This window comes from Diuraphis noxia, unplaced genomic scaffold (genome assembly GCF_037042655.1).
Source record: "Diuraphis noxia isolate RWA-SAM2 unplaced genomic scaffold, SU_Dnox_SAM2 contig0002, whole genome shotgun sequence".
Taxonomy (NCBI): Eukaryota; Metazoa; Arthropoda; class Insecta; order Hemiptera; family Aphididae; genus Diuraphis; species Diuraphis noxia.
The window spans coordinates 36,784,341-36,802,020 of NW_028301712.1; the positions used below are offsets into that span (position 1 = coordinate 36,784,341).

General features: G+C 28.9%; 4 protein-coding genes across 6 annotated transcripts; 2 read left to right on the plus strand and 2 right to left on the minus strand.

The window, feature by feature from the left end:
* The first annotated feature begins 2,224 nt into the window (after window positions 1-2,224).
* LOC107161563 (fatty acyl-CoA hydrolase precursor, medium chain) lies at window positions 2,225-7,347 on the plus strand. Of its 2 annotated transcripts, XM_015508017.2 has the most exons (12): window positions 2,225-2,334; window positions 2,404-2,700; window positions 4,314-4,448; window positions 4,516-4,663; window positions 4,742-4,927; window positions 5,002-5,192; window positions 5,252-5,456; window positions 5,591-5,683; window positions 6,122-6,243; window positions 6,302-6,500; window positions 6,563-6,713; window positions 6,782-7,347. In XM_015508017.2, exons 2-12 carry the CDS (start codon window positions 2,425-2,427, stop codon window positions 7,194-7,196), a joined length of 2,121 nt encoding a protein of 706 aa, XP_015363503.1. In that variant the 5' UTR covers window positions 2,225-2,334; window positions 2,404-2,424; the 3' UTR covers window positions 7,197-7,347. The 2 variants fall into 2 exon arrangements, with proteins under 2 accessions (XP_015363503.1, XP_015363502.1); XM_015508016.2 differs by having other exon boundaries at window positions 2,229-2,700.
* Ist1 (increased sodium tolerance 1-like protein) lies at window positions 7,250-12,189 on the minus strand. The gene is made up of 5 exons (XM_015507995.2): window positions 11,595-12,189; window positions 10,891-11,023; window positions 8,073-8,216; window positions 7,732-7,884; window positions 7,250-7,672 (listed from the first exon to the last, which is right to left on the minus strand). Exons 1-5 carry the CDS (start codon window positions 11,861-11,863, stop codon window positions 7,349-7,351), a joined length of 1,023 nt encoding a protein of 340 aa, XP_015363481.1. The 5' UTR covers window positions 11,864-12,189; the 3' UTR covers window positions 7,250-7,348.
* Window positions 12,190-13,000: 811 nt separating this feature from the next.
* Window positions 13,001-14,151, plus strand: mRpL32 (mitochondrial ribosomal protein L32). The gene is made up of 4 exons (XM_015508001.2): window positions 13,001-13,280; window positions 13,385-13,624; window positions 13,692-13,837; window positions 13,895-14,151. Exons 1-4 carry the CDS (start codon window positions 13,184-13,186, stop codon window positions 14,012-14,014), a joined length of 603 nt encoding a protein of 200 aa, XP_015363487.2. The 5' UTR covers window positions 13,001-13,183; the 3' UTR covers window positions 14,015-14,151.
* spn-F (C2H2-type zinc binding domain-containing protein spindle-F) lies at window positions 14,052-17,230 on the minus strand. Of its 2 annotated transcripts, XM_089219536.1 has the most exons (5): window positions 16,980-17,230; window positions 16,530-16,920; window positions 15,034-15,068; window positions 14,509-14,683; window positions 14,052-14,433 (listed from the first exon to the last, which is right to left on the minus strand). In XM_089219536.1, exons 2-5 carry the CDS (start codon window positions 16,897-16,899, stop codon window positions 14,177-14,179), a joined length of 837 nt encoding a protein of 278 aa, XP_089075662.1. In that variant the 5' UTR covers window positions 16,900-16,920; window positions 16,980-17,230; the 3' UTR covers window positions 14,052-14,176. The 2 variants fall into 2 exon arrangements, with proteins under 2 accessions (XP_089075662.1, XP_089075661.1); XM_089219535.1 differs by having other exon boundaries at window positions 16,530-17,053.
* Between the last annotated feature and the right edge of the window lie 450 nt (window positions 17,231-17,680).

Here is a 17,680-nt window from a genome sequence, read left to right on the forward strand (position 1 = left end):
GTACCCACTTGCAGCATGGAGCTGATAAAATGTGTTCCCCAAAAATATAAATGCCACTCTAAATAAATGCTCGTACTAAATCGCAATAAAAACATTTATGATGATCAATTTGATTAATTTAGGACTGTTAATTGTATGTGCTCTAAAAAAGTGTCTGTCCCATGATCCCTGTTTACAGAATATATTAGCGCATATAGGTACTCTGTACGCACGTTTTTTGGACAGTGAGGTTTAATAGTAGAAAAAATGTTTCGATTTTCAATTTCAATATCTTTTCTAGTAGAAAAAATGAATCTAGTTCGCATTTTTAGAGATAAAAATTAAAAAATTCTCCGTAGTTTTGTTAATAATAAATTGGGAAAAACAAAAAAAAAAAAAATACGGACATTTTAATACAAAACCGTTTCGTGAAATTTATATCAATAACAATATTTTTCGGCTATCATAAATACAAACAAGTAACTAACTTTATATACAAATATTGAAGTATAAGCACTTTTTTAAATATCTACATGATGACATTAATACAATAAAATATAAAGATGTTTGATTTTAATAACATTGATAAAATATTATGTACTAGAAGTTAAAATGGTGGTAATAATAAAGAGATTCCTCTTCGGGTAGTAGTAAAGCTTTCATTGTTATTGACTATCTGCATGGTTAATTTGTAAAATCCTTCCTATCGCTGTCATTGTCGTTTCATATTATTCGATTAGAATACCCAAATGGCTGAATACCTACTCATTCCTCCCATAGTCCGATAGTCCCATCGATAATAAAATGTAGCAACTGGTACACTCGGACTTTGCCCAAGTTTAATATAGATCTATGAGGCTTACAAGTAGGTAGGTATATAGTTAATAAAATACTATATAAGAAATTTGTTATCTCCGTTTTACAAGTACTATAAGTACGTGACATACTAGATGTAATATAGGTACGCTTAACGCTTAGCAGATCACATCTATATTAGTTTAAAAACTAGAGTGAATCGATCATCGACCTATTATGAAACTTGATAATATCTTACAAGTTAGACAAGTTAGAACATTATCTGTGTCTGTATATATAGAACGTTTACGATAATTCTGTTTTTGTTATGAGCATTTTTAATTTATGATATAGCTAGGTATTACATACCCAAATTTAATAAAAATTGAATTATCATAAAAAATCCAAAAACAAATATACACATATTGTTTTTTACGTCAATTTTTATAATATAGGTCGATTCACTTTATATATAGTATTTAGACTAATAAAGCAGCTATAAAAGTGTTCTGCTGAACGCAGTGTTTGGAAAGAACGTCGTTCATGAACGCATGTTCACACGTTCACGTTCATAGTTAGTGAACGATACGCGAATGTCGCTCATTTTTTAAAAATAGAACGTGAACGTGAACGGCGTTTGTATTTTTAATGAATTTGAACGATTTTGAAGATGCTAAATTTATTTACTATTTAATAAATATAATATGTTAATATGTATATAATTTAGATACTTTAGAAAATGTTTATGCTCTAAAGTCTAAATTGTTTTTATTTTTTGGTTGAGACCTATATGTTTATGGGTTTTTATACTAACTGCTGGTAAACTATTTATAAACAAAAAATTATATGAACGACCTTATGAACGCGTTCATTTTTTCAAAGAACGTGAACGTGAACGCGTTCGTTTGAAAAAAACATGAACGTGAACGTGAACGAGTTCCTTTTTTAAGGACTGAACGTAAACGTGAACGAATTAATTTTTTTAGTGAACGTTCCGAACACTGGCTGAACGTACATTTTGTATGTTAGGTTAGGTTGGACTTCATATAAATAATATATATGCTCCTGGCTAAATTAGGCTGGTGGGGCTATCGATCCCGTGGCTGAAGTCAAAGTTACTCTTGTAAAAAAAAATAAGGGACTTGTTTTGTTTACTGTTTAGTAATAACTATTAACTACTCATCGTCGATTTACGATCGAGATGTGCGAATATGTATCAGCGGTACGGGTAACGGGCGACCTCCTATTAATATATTAACCAATTAACGTACGTATATGTAGGAAGGTATCTAAATAAAATTCTTGTGTAACCTTGACCAAGGTGAGGTAAACAGGTTTGTCAAATTTATTAGGTAATGAAATATGAATATACATTACGCACAGCCATTATAATATCACCTACCATTTTAAGTATATACTATATAGTATAAACAGCAGTATTATTATAGGTATGGGTAAGGTACCTATCTCGGCGTCATCGCTGAACAATTTGCCATTTAGCCAGTATACCATACGAAATCAGCTCGGCCTGCAGTCGACACGATTCAGCAATAAATAGAGGTGCTCGCTAGCCGTACTTGGAAATTAACATCGCGTAATAATATAATACAAGTATAATTCGTATATAAGGTAGTTGTCAGTTCTGTTGCTATGCTGTTCCGGACCGGTTTGGCGCTTGGGGTCTTATTGACGTTTTGCGACGCCCTATCGCGGCAAAAGAGAATCGTTGGCGGATATCCGTCGCTGTTACCGGAATCCGATGGGTTCAACGTCAGCCAACCGTCCCGCAAGTCCGAAAATAATGTGGTACTCGTGCAAGACGACTACCGATCGGCCACGGTCACCGGCGTCGAGGAACCCGAAGGCTATTACGCGTACAAAGGCATCAGGTACGCCGAACCACCGGTGGGAAGACTCAGGTTTCAGGTAAGGCGGAAACGGGTGGCGTGTCAAATTCTATTTCAGAATATTAGAAGACCTTTATTGATAGGCAGTAACCAGTAAGCACCTATAATGTTATGTCATATTTAGGCAGACTTGGCGGTAACCCAAGGGACATTATAGCCTTCCTCCCCTCTGCCAACTATGTAAATTAGTCCTTGCAATCGTAAATTTTAAGTTCATTATTTATTCAATTTTTTTAAGCATAAAAGCATTAGCATATGGCAATGTCCGAATGTCCCATTATACCAAGATAACAAAAACAACAAACTAAATATCAATAACCTAACTGGTGGTTAAGTATGAGTCCTCGTACATAAATAAATAGGTTATCAACTATTCGAGAATTGTTTGAGACAAAAACTAACTCATAAATCTGACTTTAGTTCAGGTACGCATTTGAGCGGGGCGGTGGGGGCAATCGCACCCTCCCTCCATCAATCCTGTATAATGGTCTATTTTGACAACAGCAAGACATAAATTTCCAGCATACAAATAATTTAATAAATTATAATAATAAACCTACAATCGATTTTTTTTTATACGAGAGCATACCGGCACTTTTAATAAAAATGTATAATGAAGGATTTTAACTATTCCTAAAAAAATATCCCTCCCCCCCCCAAGATAAGGCCCTAGATACGTGCCTGCTTTAGTCGCAGTTTCTAATATGGGTACTATATACTTACCAACCTTTAATTAGGGGTCTTAATGTAGGTACTGGAGACTTTTCTATAGGCTTAAATTAGGAATATAATAGACCCTTCCAGAATGGGTATACCTACTGCAGAGCATTTTTTATTTTTTTTTGTAGGAAATGCCTAAATGGGCTCTGTATTTTTTGTATCTGGCCAAAATTTTTATATTAACGCCACTATGCTATAATAGTCGGTAAGTCAAGTGTCTATATAACTTGGTACATTTCAATGAGTAGTAACATCCATATAATATAGGTACCAATCTATTAAAATTTTAAATTACCAAGTATTTAATTTTTATATACTAAATAACTACGCTCAAAATTTAATTTATTGTGTTATTCTTGTTTAACATTGTGTGAGTTAATTTTTCAGTAGTTAAGAGTGAATGAAACTAAATATGAAAATACGTAGGTCGTAGGTATAATGAGCAAGATGAATCATGAAAATTGCTTAGGAAACCTGGACAAAATATAGTCCGCGGATTCCGTACCCACTGCCTTATAGCTTATAAAGGCCAAAGCGTACTATTATCCATAAATACCTAGAGTAGTTATTATAATATTTTTTCAATTTTATTAATTAAATATTTACTTTCTCTTACTCTAATAATTAATATACTATAAAATATCTAATTTGGTTCATATTGTGAAGTATATTTAGAGTTTACTGCTTGAATAATCTGATATAATATTATTTGAACTATTAAAGCCTTTAAGCTTTAGTCATAAAATGCAAAAATATCAAGAACCTATCAATAGCTAGTGGTTATGCTATAGTTTACATTTTTAGTTTGTAAATATTAAACTTACTGTACTAATTAATGAAGAAAACATAAGTAGAATTACCTGTGTTATGAACATTTCCACAACATTAAACAATTATTTATTTTATTTTTAGCGTCCATCTCTTGTTCGTCTTTCTGGAGAAGTTGATGCCACTAAATTTGGATCTCCTTGCCCACAATTGAGCTCTGATGGCACTGGACTAGTTGGAAGCGAAGATTGTTTATTTCTCAATGTTTTTACTCCGTTGGTAAGGAGTATTCACAGGAATTATTGTATATCTGTTAATTTTCATTTTGTTAAAAATGTAATTACAGAAAAAACTCAATAACTCAAATATTCCAGTATTGATTTGGATACACGGAGGAGGTTTCTTTAGTGGTTCGGCTCTACAATATGGACCTGCCCATTTAGTGAAAAATAATATTATTGTAGTTACAATACAGTATAGACTTGGATCATTAGGTAAACATTATAGTTTATTCATATAAAAACAGTTTAAATAGACTAAAAACTATGCAATTGTTGCGTTATACAATTTAGGTTGGCTTACAAGTAATGTTAAAAATCTTCCTGGAAATGTCGGATTGTTTGACATGCGTGCTGCTATTAAATGGGTTAATGAATATATTAATTATTTTAATGGAGATCCAGAACGAATAGTTGTGTCTGGTCAAGGTAGTGGAGCTAGTGCGGCAACATTACTGACAATGTCAGATTTTACAAAAGGTACTTATTAAAATAAATTGTAAAATAAAATATTAGCTAATAATATATATGATTAAAAAAAAATTGTTCAACAGGAATGATAAGTGGAATTTTTGCAATGAGTGGAAGCCCACTCTCTGCATTTGCAGTAGATCCTGTACCAAAGCAAACATATAAAAATATGACTACATTACTAGGATGTGATCAATCTGTACCATTAGAAGCAATTAGATGTTTACAAATGTTATCAATTCAAACTATTATTAACTCCGATTATAAATATCAAGTAAGTAAATATATTTTCTTATTTTAAAAATGTACATTTATTCTTTACCTACTGCTTAGAATACAAAATTAGGAAAAGAAGGATACTTAACTGGATTGGGTAGCTTGTTAAATGTCGGTCCTGCTGTGGAAGGTAACAATGATGGCCGTTTTTTACCATTTTTCATCATAGATTCACCACTTCGTTTGTTGAAGAAACACAAATTGCCCATAATACCAATGCTTACTGGTGTTAATAAGTTAGAAACTAAATCAGGAATTTTGGGTAAGCATTAAAATATAATGTATTTTTTAAATCTCGATATTACATAGTCATTTTTTTTTTAATGAAAAACATTACTAATTACAATTTTAATACTACATTGTAAAATCAGTATAATTTATTAAGTTTATTGTTAGGAAAATACAGAAATCAAGTATTAGACAATTTGAATAAAATACCAGAGTATGTTAATAAAGTACTGCCACAGAAAGTGCTTAATACTAACACAGGTAAATCAATAAAACATTTGTTTATTAAAAAATCAACATAATATTATGATTCACATAAACGAAGAGTTTATAGAATAAAATAAAATTAATCAAGTTATTTTTATGTTGGTATAAGATCTTAAAATATTAATTAATATTTTACTAATATATATTATTGTTATTTGTAAGAATAAATTATTGAAAAAATATAATTTAAATTACAACTAAATTTATTCATATGGATTTTTAAGTTTTATTTTTAAAAGAATCAATGTTTAAAATATTGAAAACAGTTTTTAACTGTGAAATTGCTTCCAAATATAAAAGGTTTTAATGCATGCGGATTAAGTATAAAATAAAATTTTATCCATGAGGAAAAATAAAATAAAACAAATGTCTGCTTATATTAGATTTTCATTTTACTTAGGATTATAGTTTATATATTACGCGAAATTGCAGGTTTATTCAAAAACGGAAGTGTAAACAATGCTCTAAAGAACTTATTTGAGAATATGGATTACTTAAAACTATTCTCGTCAAGAATTGAAACTGGGGTTAAAGAGATTACTAAAGTTATGCAGGTAAGAATAATATAACATTCAAAATATTTATCTATTTATACTAAAATAAGCTTTTTAGGGAACAACAGATGCATTATTCAACTTGCCTGCATTTTTTACATCACATTTATGGTCAAAACGTAGCAGTGCATACTTTTATAGTTTTGAGCATAAACCCAGTATTAAATCTCCAGGGAAATGGTTTTTGCCAAACATATTGGGAAATCCCAATAAAGAAGTACCTCAAGGATCAAATACTCAACATGTTGAAGATAATGGTATAGTATAATTATTTCAAAAGGGATATAATTTTTTTAAATGTTTATGGATGAATAAATAGGAGAGCCAGGCCATGGGGATGAATTGATATATTTGTATGATGTGAGGTCCATTGAAGGAAAACAGATTTCAGGAACTGAACTAAAAGATAAAAAAGATATTGAAATGAGAGATAATTTTACATCATTAGTAGCAGAATTTGTGAAAAATGGGTAAGTATTAAACTTAATACTGTAATTAGGTACATATTACATAACATAATAATTGATTAAAATTTCAGAAAACCAAAATTAAAAAAATTAGGTGACGAATGGCCTTCATTCACTTCTTCAAAACAATCAGATTATGTTGTACTTGATGAGAATTCACGTATTGAAAATAAGTTCCGTTTTTGTGAAATGGGATTATGGGGTGGTGTGCCAGACATATTACAATCAACATACTGCAACTTACCAGGAATATCTGATATACTGAAAACAGTCCCAGATTTATTACAAAATGGTGTATTAGGCGATGTAACAGAAGGGACGGTTAATTTACTATCTTTAAACACAATTGATGGAATACTAAAAAATGGTAATAATGGATTATTAGGCACATTAGGAGTAAAAAAACCAGATGCCACAACCAAAACACCTAATTCAAATACACAACAAAAGCCGCAAAATTATTTATTAAATGGCTTACTTGGATAGAACACTGAACTTTTATATTATGTATTCTATACTAAATTAAGACATAACAGTAATCAATAGTGAAAATATATATTTAGATTTTAGTAATGTCAATTTAATAATAACAATAATACAATTTTAAAAATAATAAATTATATAATATAATAAAATACTTATTTTTTGTTCTTTTTTAAGTCCTCAAATCTATTTAATAATTCATCAAAATCAGTTTCTTCATCATCATCTTTATTTTTAACATCACCAGTAGGTATATCTGTTGGTACGCTTGGAAGGTCAGGTAAGTTTGAAAAACCCATGTTTTTATTAGAAAAAATAGGATTTTTTGGAACAGGTTTAACTATATTAGCTGCCGGTGGTTTTTGAATTGGCTGCTGTTGTGGTGGTGGTATAGAAGGTGTGGGTACTGTAGGTAATGAGGGCGGTATTTCAAAATCCAATGGAACTGAATCTAACATTGAACTCATAGTTTGCATATTCTAAAATTTATAAAAAAAAAAGTCAGATATGAATTTTATTTACAAATTATTACACTTACCGGATAACTAATAGGCGGGGCTTGAATAGGTGCCATGGGCTGTGATGGAAAACCAATAAACCCTGTAGGTCGTGTGGCATTTTCATTAGTTAAATTTTTACCATCAAAAAGTATAGAATCTATACTATGAGATTGTTCATATTCTTGCATGACCTAAAAACAAAAATTTAAACATTCAAGTAAATCAAAAATGGTATATTATACAATTTGAAAATTAATCAAGAAAATCCCAATTTAAATCCCGAGCATTTATTATAATTATTTTTAATACTGATATGATTGAAATTTACAATAAACATTAAGAAATCATCACAGTACCGACTAATAATTATCAGTCTTACTTGTAGGTCAGGTTCATAGGGCACATTGTAATTTTTGGAAATTTCAATTAAATATTTTTCCACTAGTATCTTCGGCGGTGGTCTTAGACTCAACTTATGCTTGAGTTTTTCAGATACAGTATCCATGTTTTCTGATCTGCATGCCTAAAAAATAATAAAATATAAACAAGATCATTAATTATTAATATGAACAAATTGTATGATATAATAGTTAATAGTTTGTTATTATCTACTCACTGATATTTAATTAAGTATAATAGGTAAAATATAATTATATAAAAATTAACTGAATCTCATATGTTTATTCTTTTGTCAATAATAAAATTATAAGAATTACATTTTTCATAAATATAATGTATAATTCTTTATCAACTAAAAATTATTATTTAATTTGAAAAAGAAAAATAGAATAACAGATAAATAATCATTATTAATTATTATAAATATACATAATTTATGTTTGCTCATAATCTGAAAATATAATACATGACATGAAAGAAACAATGTACGTATAATGGGTACATTTAAATATTTCCTCAATTTAAACCAATATAAGAGTTTACATAGACAAAAATAGAATGAACCTAGAGATTACTTTACTGGTAGAAAATTAAACTTCTCTAATTAACAGATTGGTATATTAAATTAATTTTGATTGTGTCCTGTGATTTTGCACAAATTTGTTTCACTTTTTGTTTTGGAAACAAGTGTTCATAATAATATGCAACAAATAAAGAAGAAAAATATTGTAAGGATAATTTAGTAAAGGTTTAGATAGATTCTTAATAATTAAAATATATACTAATGTTATAAAGCTTAAGTTAAAAAATTTGAAAGCGCAAAAGATTTTGATAATTTCAGGATTTTCTAGTTCGAATCTAAAAATTATTTTTTATTGGATTTTCCAAATATTCAAATTATTAATATTAATCAAAGAATGCTATAGGCTACACAACACTTTTAGAGAGTTTATAAGAAATTTATGAATTTGCTATTTAAAGCCATAAAATTATTGTCACGTATCGAAAATTCTATGACACAGTGGCAGGCACTTCAATTTTTTTTTTTTTTTTTATTTATAAAGTTTTCCTGACAATTGGTCATCTAAACTTAAGGCTAAAAGAATATAATATTTTGACGTTTTGAAAAAGGTTAACATAAAATATTTACAGAATAGTAATAATTGATAATATAGAAATTAAACAACGTTTGATAAACTTAGAACTAATTATATTATTATATACAGAATAGGTATGTACAGGCACTTCAGTAGGATTAATGTACCAGTTTTGATGACCCAATTTTTGCACTGTTTTCACATAATTTTTTCTTCTTTATTACTTTAATAATTAGTTTTAGTTGGTCTAGAATTGGTCGCGTCTCTGGGAAAGTATTAATTGTAATAGTTCACTGGGTCGGCTTTAAATAATTTAATAATATTTGATCCGTTAAAAACTATGTTCCGGCTAAGAATATTCCGTGCGAAATTAATTTTGGTGTGGGTATATACACATACCTACAATATAACAAATATAAAAATTTTTTTGTTTATTATAGGATTGCTATTGGTTATACAATTTAGTATGAATGAATAAGATATTAGCAATTTATTATTTTTTTATAGGTACCAATATAAAAAAATTTTTCATCTTTACAAAGCTAAAAATTTGAGAAAATATTATGATTGAATATAATTTAAGTTGTGTAAGATAGGGTATATATATATATATATATATATATGACTAGCCAAGTATTAAACCACAATTAAACACAAATTTTGAATCATATGGAGTTGGTATTTTTAACGGGCAACAAAATACACGGGGATCAGCTAGTTTATAATTATTTACTGTGTCAACATAGTCTATACTTCTATAGTATAAAATGATCTTAATATATTATTTAAAAAGATAATCAATTTAATTTTGTGATTACATAAATTAATTTTATACCAAATGTGTTTAAAAAAATTAGAATGTTATTATTCTGGATTGATACTAATTAGAGGGGGTTGGGTCCGGCTCACCATGTCACTTTTTTGATAAAAAATGTTTAATGCGCAACCCCTCTTAAAGTAATAGACAATTTGCACTCAAGGTAATCTATACAATATTATAACAATCTATATCTATAAAATATGTTTAAAATTATATGAAAAATGACATTAATTTTTTTTGTATTTAATAAAAAGTTAAAAATTAAAATGCATCAATACCACCAAAAAATTAATATTTGATTTAAATTAAAAATAAACATATTAAATATAATACTATATAAGATTATTTATCTTGCTTAAAATAAATAATATTTTGTTTTGGTTTATTTTTTTATGAACTCAACTGAAAAAAATAGAGTAAGTTAAATTAGGTAATTGGCTAGTAAATATTAAACTTTAAATGTTTTCTTACCATTAAATATATTATATTGAAGAATTCAAGTATGTGCATAATATTTTCATTTGAACGAGCAGGTTTAAGTACAATGTACAATTATTAGTTCTGAATTTAAATTTTAAAAAAAATTCACCAAAATTGATAAAAAAAAAGACCTTTCAACAAAAAAATATTGAAAAAACTATTGAACTCTGCGTAACAAAAATAGAATTTCTATTAAGCAAACCTCGAATGTAGGAATAAGAAAAAAAAATGCATCATGTTCTGGACACTATTCAACACATAGTAAATACCCTTAATATACTAATAACAATAATAACTAATAAGTTACCATGTTATAATACATGATACAAGAATCATAGTATTAAACATATAATAAAGTAATATAATAAAATTGATGATTAATATACAGGTACTATATTTACCTCAGTATATTTTTTACCAAATTTTTGAGTTAATTGGTCAGATATCACTTTCATTTCACTGACATCAGCTTGAATATGAGGAGCCACCCATAACAAACTGGAAACTGATTCTTGAAGAGAAGAATCTAAAACTCTGAAAGTTAAAAATTAAAATTATTAATTAAATTAATAATACAATCTTAAAAAAATTAAAGGCTAAATCACCTAATTAGCCTAGATAGGCTACATAAGACGATAAATAAATGATTCTAACAAGACTTTAATTTCACATTCAATAATGATTAATAATAATGTCAAATGAGCACCTACTTAACTCATCGACTTTAAGTTCGCAATATGAATGGAAAGAAAATATTGATCACTTTAAATGCTACAGAACCTCTGATATATGTTTAAGTAAAATAATAATTTGATTGTAGTATCAACCCAGTGTTGGCAAGACACACTAAAAGCCTATTGATCAGTTTTTTTTTTTTAAATTGTGTCTAAAAATTACTAGTTAAGTATTTCGTGGAGTCTCTACTCCCATTAAAGACAATAAAAATGTACGGGAACCTATGTTTGAAGCCCAACAGCCATAGCCATGCTAATATCGGGCATACCAAAAGCTCCTAGCATGAAAAATTAAAAAATGGTTTCATTTAAAAATCCAAGTACACAAGCTTTCAAAGATAAAAATGTGCCCAATAGATTAATTAATTTACTTTGATTGTTGTAAAAGACCAAATCTGGATAACAGAGCGTCACAAAACATCTCGACAATTTCCAATGCTTCAACAAAGTAGTCTTCTCGTATGATGTGTTCGACTCTTATTTTGGCACGTTCACTCTTCCCTGCTGCTACCATATCTGCAATTTCTTTACGCGCTTTTTGAGCTAGTTCAGTTTTCTTTTTTTCCAACAACTTTAGGCGATTTAATGCCAATCTTAAGTTGGTCTTGAGTTTCGAATAATTGGCGTCGGAAGAAAACATTTTTGTTTGTCTAACGGCAATAAATTATAACAAAATCGTACGAAACAATAATAAATAATAAACAGGTGGTTCAATACTCTAATTTCTGAAAATATTCCTGCTTGTCATGAATCATTATTACTCAGTACTCACAATGATGAATGAATTCACAACAATCACAATTCTAGTCGGAGTACAAACTAAGAGCCACGGGCGTTATAGGTAGAGATATAAACTAGTGAGTCATAAAAAAAAACAATAATCACGGCCATGAACATAATATTAAAATAGCCTAGAAACATAAAAATTATAGAATAGATGTTTGAACCATACGGCATACATAAAGATTATAGTGGTTAGGCGAATACGGAATAGATATTAGATAAGAAACGAAACTTCTTCACAGGAAATCCTGAGCGCTAGTAGTCTGTTAGCTCATTTTAGGTTAAAAAGTTTGAGCTAGGTATGCCATATTAATTTTGAATTTTTCTATTCGTTTTTCGTAGATAATATTTTTTATTAGGTAACTAAGTAACTTACTACTTAGTACTATTCGAACAAAGTAACATACAAAGCACTAGCATATACTCATTAACGATAAACCAGGCAAAAGTCTGTTTACCTGTTTAAGTATTACCTTTATTTGTAGCTTCAAAAAATTAAAATTTCTACTGCTTTATAGTATGAAGCAGTTTACAGTATATCTATATTTGAGTTATTTGCGAGTCTTCATCTTAGATAGTACAAAACAAAACGTGCTTACATTTATTTAGGACGTATGGTACCATATTATGGTCTGGTCATCATAATCATAAACTTCATACTCATGGGCCCTGGTTGAAATATACATATTAATATATTATTATTGTTCTGTGATTTATGTATGATTATATTGTACATTTCAACCATGCAAAAATTATAAGTGAAAAAATGGCTATCAATGACGGTCTAAAAAAAATTGTAACAAGACAAAATAATGTTATGGATGGAATTTTGGACAATGGAAATTTCTATAATAATATAAAATTTAAATATACTTTATCCATTATATTTAATTTAATAAGGATGCAGGCATGCAGCTGCGTCTGCTAATGATGAATACCGCTAGGCGCTAGGTGATAAGAGCCGCTTGTGAGTTATCAAAGGCATTCGAGCATACTGGATTACTGATACTAATTCGACCGCATCGTAAATTTTACAACAAATTAGTAATATTACTATCTTATTCTTGTGACTTGTAGTCCAAAAACTTAAACGTGCACTACGTAATCCAAATTCCTCTAACTTTTGATCAAATCTATACCTATACTTAAGTATTCGTTTCGCGAGCAATAATAAAAAATGAAAGGTTTTTTGGCACTGAGGAGGATTCAACATCGGCTGTACACAGATTTCGACGCCTTTTGCCACATGATACTCGGACGTACACCTCCACCTGGTATATTTTTTTTCTAAACCTCTCACTAATAATTATTATTGGTTGAGTTCTCGTCCCATCATGTTACAAATATTATTAATCTTATTTTGGTCCATCGTTTTCAGATCTTTCTTTTGTAAATCATGTGGAAACGCTCAAATCGTCTACCCCAGCTCTTATGAATGTTCAACGGCTATTTGGCGACTCCATTCTTTGGGCTGTGCCAAAACATAGGCGTACAATTGAGAAAAGACTAAAACGCAAGTTTGGTTGTATTAATGATTTTTACAAAATGCTACTACCTCGCACAGATTTACTCACATGTAACCAATGCGGTCATAATTATCAGAGACGTCATTTGTGTCGTGAGTGATGATATGCCACAGCTTATTTAGCTTAATAATATTATCATATACATTTTTTTATTTTTAGCAAATTGTTACAAGAGGGTTAAGGATGAAACTACACAGTTTCAGGAAGTCATTGAAAAAGAATTGGGCTTAGAACCTATTGAGCAGGATGTAGTGGTTCTTTATAAAGGAGAGAAAACCAAAAAACCAGTAGAAGAAGTTTGGAAAGTAAGACTATTTACCTAGAAAATGTTGTTAAATTATTAACATACTATTTTATTGTAGGGTAAAAGAATCATTGAACTTAAACGGGAAAAACCGTCATGGTTCTGTAGAAACTTATTACAAAGGACTACTGTTGGCAACTCTGATTCAAAAGATGTACAGCCATCAGAATTAGCTTAAGCTAGTTTTTCTTTTTAGTATAAAATTTGTACCAATCTTATTAATATCCATCACCTTGATTAATAATTTAATTAAATCAAGTAGATATATTACATTTATAAATATTAACAAAATAAAAAATATTTCTATAAAAATAATGATTCTTGACTGCCACAAATGCTTTTAATAGTGTCCAGATAAACTATCAATTATAGTTTCAGGTTCTTCATCTGGGAAATGACTGCTTACATGCTCAACTAATTTATCAAACATTTTATCGCCTTCAGATCCCACAATGTATAATTTACATAAAGGGCATATACTATGGTTATCTGGTTTTGCACGGACCCCACAAATACAAGCTGTGGTGGAATCAAAAGCAGTATTAGTTAATGTTTCTGCATCTCGATACTCTGCAGAAGGTTTTATAACTTTGACTTCTGTAAATGAAGAAAAACATGATAAATTTATTAATTTGTATTGGATTCAAATAAATATAAAATAATGAGACTTACCCTCAACAAGTAGATTAAATCTTGAAGTGATATTGAAAATTAAATCATTTTGATCGGCAAGTAAATGTTTAGCTAAGGTTAATTTTTCTTTGTATGCATTGAGTTCAGACAATAACATAGGCCAAGATTCATCATCTGAACTATACTGAAGACTTATTAGATCATCAGCCGTATCCTAATAAATATAAAAATTATTGGTTATATTATCTATTATATTAAATATACTTATAATGGTATAAAATAATAATAATATAGTATAATGTATTAGCAAAAATGTTAGTAGATAATATATAATGCACATTGTGAAAAACAATGTTAGTATACACAGAGGTTCAATTTAACCGAGAAAATGTAAAAATAATTAAAATCATTATTGATAATTATTTGGTATAATATATATATATTTTTTTGTTATAAAGGTTAATTGGTAAATAATATTTAAGAAATTACCAGGTTGATATTATAAGCTTGGACATAAGTAACCTTAACTTTAATAGTTATTGAAAATAATCGAAATTTACATACCATAATGCAATCTGAATTCATCTTGAAATCAACATCTAAAAAAAATATTGATGTATTTAGCTGTAAATGATTTAATAAGATAGTTCAAAATTACAACTAATTTAAAATTAAAACTTGACACAGTCAAAGTTCATCCAATATAATAATTCTTTAATTTGTCTAAACCTAACAACATTGTTGATATTTATCTCAAATTTATTTTTATACTCACTGTATAACAGAATTAACTAATTCAAATCATATTTAAATAAATATTTGTCATTAATATTGAGGTGTAAATCAAATTCGATGAATTAAAAATTAATAATTATAAAGGACTACCAAAAAAATTGGTACAATTGCAGTTTTGCTCCCAAGCGATTTTTTCGATTTTTTTTATTGAAACATGTGTTTCAACTAGTTTAGAACGATGGTGCAAAAATTAGTTGGTGCAAACCATTATTTTAGAAGTTATAGCCTTCCAAAGTATGCGGTTGTATGACAAATAGTACGTATTGCAGCGTGCGGCGCGCTTATCATATAATACAACAGCTGTTAACTTGTGTTACTCTTAGGGTCTTGAGTCTCTAACTGGCCATCGAGTATGGCGACCGAAGCCGGTAGGCGGAGGGAGGTCCCTTGAGTTTGACGATCGGAGTCATCAGCCGAAGGGAGTCACTATACTTGTGTTACTTTTACTAACAAGGTTAAATTTACTTGTTAGGTCATCCGCCTGCCAGCAGGTCAGGTATGCTCTCCTACCACGACCCCAGAGGGGTCGCTCTCCCCCATCGGTTGGCTATTTTAGCCCCAAGGGGTTTGGAGGCCGAGCCCCCATCTAACTCGAGGTCCGGAGGTCTTTGAGTTTGGCGATCGGAGCCGGTAGACGAAGGGAGCCACTTTACTTGATAATTTTGTTATTTAACTCTTAGCTGTGTTTTTACTTTTAAATTTAAGTATAATCATTTGAATGCGAGAGTACTTCATGAAACACATCACAGAATCTACCTAGTTAATATAATTATAATCCTAAAAAAAAAAATACGCATGCGGCGCGCGATAAAAAAAACGTAAAATCACATACTTTGAATTTGAAAGGCTATAACTTTCAAAATAATGGTTTGCACCATCGTTCTTAACTCATTGGAATACATATGTTTCAATAAAAAAATCGCTTGGGAGCTAAACTGCAATTGTTCCAAAAAATTATGTATAACCATTCTGCAAATAATTAAATAGTGGGGCAAATTATACAGATGATAATGACAAAAATAAATTTTTTGTTAGAAAATATTGTACAAAGAGTACAAAATGAATTCATGAACAAATTTTGATTATTTTTGTAATTTGTCTGTACTGTGAAATTATAAATGTGTTATATTTAATAGATCATTCTATAAAATATTTGAATAAACTAGTAAACTACATTGGAAACTAAAAGAATCAATAAATGCAAATTATTACATAGGTACTTATTTAATATTATACTGATGATAAACAAAACTGTTAACTCATACCATTATATTTTAAATAGCTGTTTATGATAGCTAGAGAATTCTTTGGCTTGATTTTATCATTTGATTGAACTGCAGGATTATCTAACGATGACAATTTTGTCCATAATGTACGATTTTCATTTGTAACAATTCTTAAATATTCGACCAACTGTTGCTTTTTACAGGATAACTCTTGAACGCTAACTTCTGAAGATTTGTTTTTGACTGTTTGACATGTACATTGGCTTTTTATTGTAACATTTTCTTTTTCAACTATGTCTAATCGAGATTGTAGCCTTTCACAGCGTTCTGCCAAAGTTTGGAGAGCTACACGCAATGCAGCGACTGACCCGAGATCGTCTGTCATTTTACCAGATATTGCAGAGGACATGTTATTCAAATATGTTTAACACTGTAAATGTTTTATAAAAATGTGAGAACTAAACAGTATTAATTTTACAAAAGTTATACCTAACTTAATAAAATCAATAATCTTATAAAAATGAATTATTAGCAAACTAGCAAATTAGAAAAAAATAAGATGTGCATACACTTATGTATGTATGAAATAATATATTTAAAAAGTACATAAATAAACAAATAATTAGTTAAGTATGCTTTTGCAAAAAAAAAAAAAGTAAAATATAAATAATACTGTGGACGTCGTAAGTTTAAGATATTATATTATTAAATATTTATAATTATTTAATACGAGTTCTATATGCATAGAATAAAGATTATAATACATTCAGTGAATAATAAACTTGAAAAGGTAATAATTTTCGTTGATTTGATACTTATCACTTGAAACACTTTCTGTTTAAGTGATAACCTCAATACTGCATATTTAGTTGCCTATGAATTTCTCATTAGGAGTTTTGATAAATATATTTTTTTCTGGTATAAGATTTGAAATGGGATGTAATAAATTACATTATTAATTATGCATACTATATAATCATAAAACAAAATATTAAAATTCTATTGAATAGAATAAAATTTAATGTATCTTCTTTAAATTGGAAAAATCTACCATAATGTTAATGTAACTGCAATTGGCAAGTACTTACTACTTACTAACTTACTTAGAGTTATAATAGCATCTAAACAAAGTATATTCGTAAATAATACTATTTATTTTTAGTTAACACTAGATTTAGTATACAATATAT

Coding starts and splice junctions, on each gene's coding strand:
- Ist1 (XM_015507995.2), bottom strand. CDS start 11,863: ATGTTTTCTTCCGACGCCAATTATTCGAAACTCAAGACCAACTTAAGA. Junction 11,024..11,594: donor GGTCTTTTACAACAATCAAA/GTAAATTAATTA, acceptor TTTAACTTTCAG/AGTTTTAGATTCTTCTCTTC. Junction 7,885..8,072: donor CCTATGAACCTGACCTACAA/GTAAGACTGATA, acceptor TTTTGTTTTTAG/GTCATGCAAGAATATGAACA.
- mRpL32 (XM_015508001.2), top strand. CDS start 13,184: ATGAAAGGTTTTTTGGCACTGAGGAGGATTCAACATCGGCTGTACACA. Junction 13,281..13,384: donor CGGACGTACACCTCCACCTG/GTATATTTTTTT, acceptor CATCGTTTTCAG/ATCTTTCTTTTGTAAATCAT. Junction 13,838..13,894: donor CAGTAGAAGAAGTTTGGAAA/GTAAGACTATTT, acceptor ATTTTATTGTAG/GGTAAAAGAATCATTGAACT.
- LOC107161563 (XM_015508017.2), top strand. CDS start 2,425: ATGCTGTTCCGGACCGGTTTGGCGCTTGGGGTCTTATTGACGTTTTGC. Junction 4,928..5,001: donor AATGTCAGATTTTACAAAAG/GTACTTATTAAA, acceptor ATTGTTCAACAG/GAATGATAAGTGGAATTTTT. Junction 6,714..6,781: donor GCAGAATTTGTGAAAAATGG/GTAAGTATTAAA, acceptor TTAAAATTTCAG/AAAACCAAAATTAAAAAAAT.
- spn-F (XM_089219536.1), bottom strand. CDS start 16,899: ATGTCCTCTGCAATATCTGGTAAAATGACAGACGATCTCGGGTCAGTC. Junction 15,069..16,529: donor CAGCTATTTAAAATATAATG/GTATGAGTTAAC, acceptor TATTTTTTTTAG/ATGTTGATTTCAAGATGAAT. Junction 14,684..15,033: donor TGAATTCAGATTGCATTATG/GTATGTAAATTT, acceptor TATATTTATTAG/GATACGGCTGATGATCTAAT.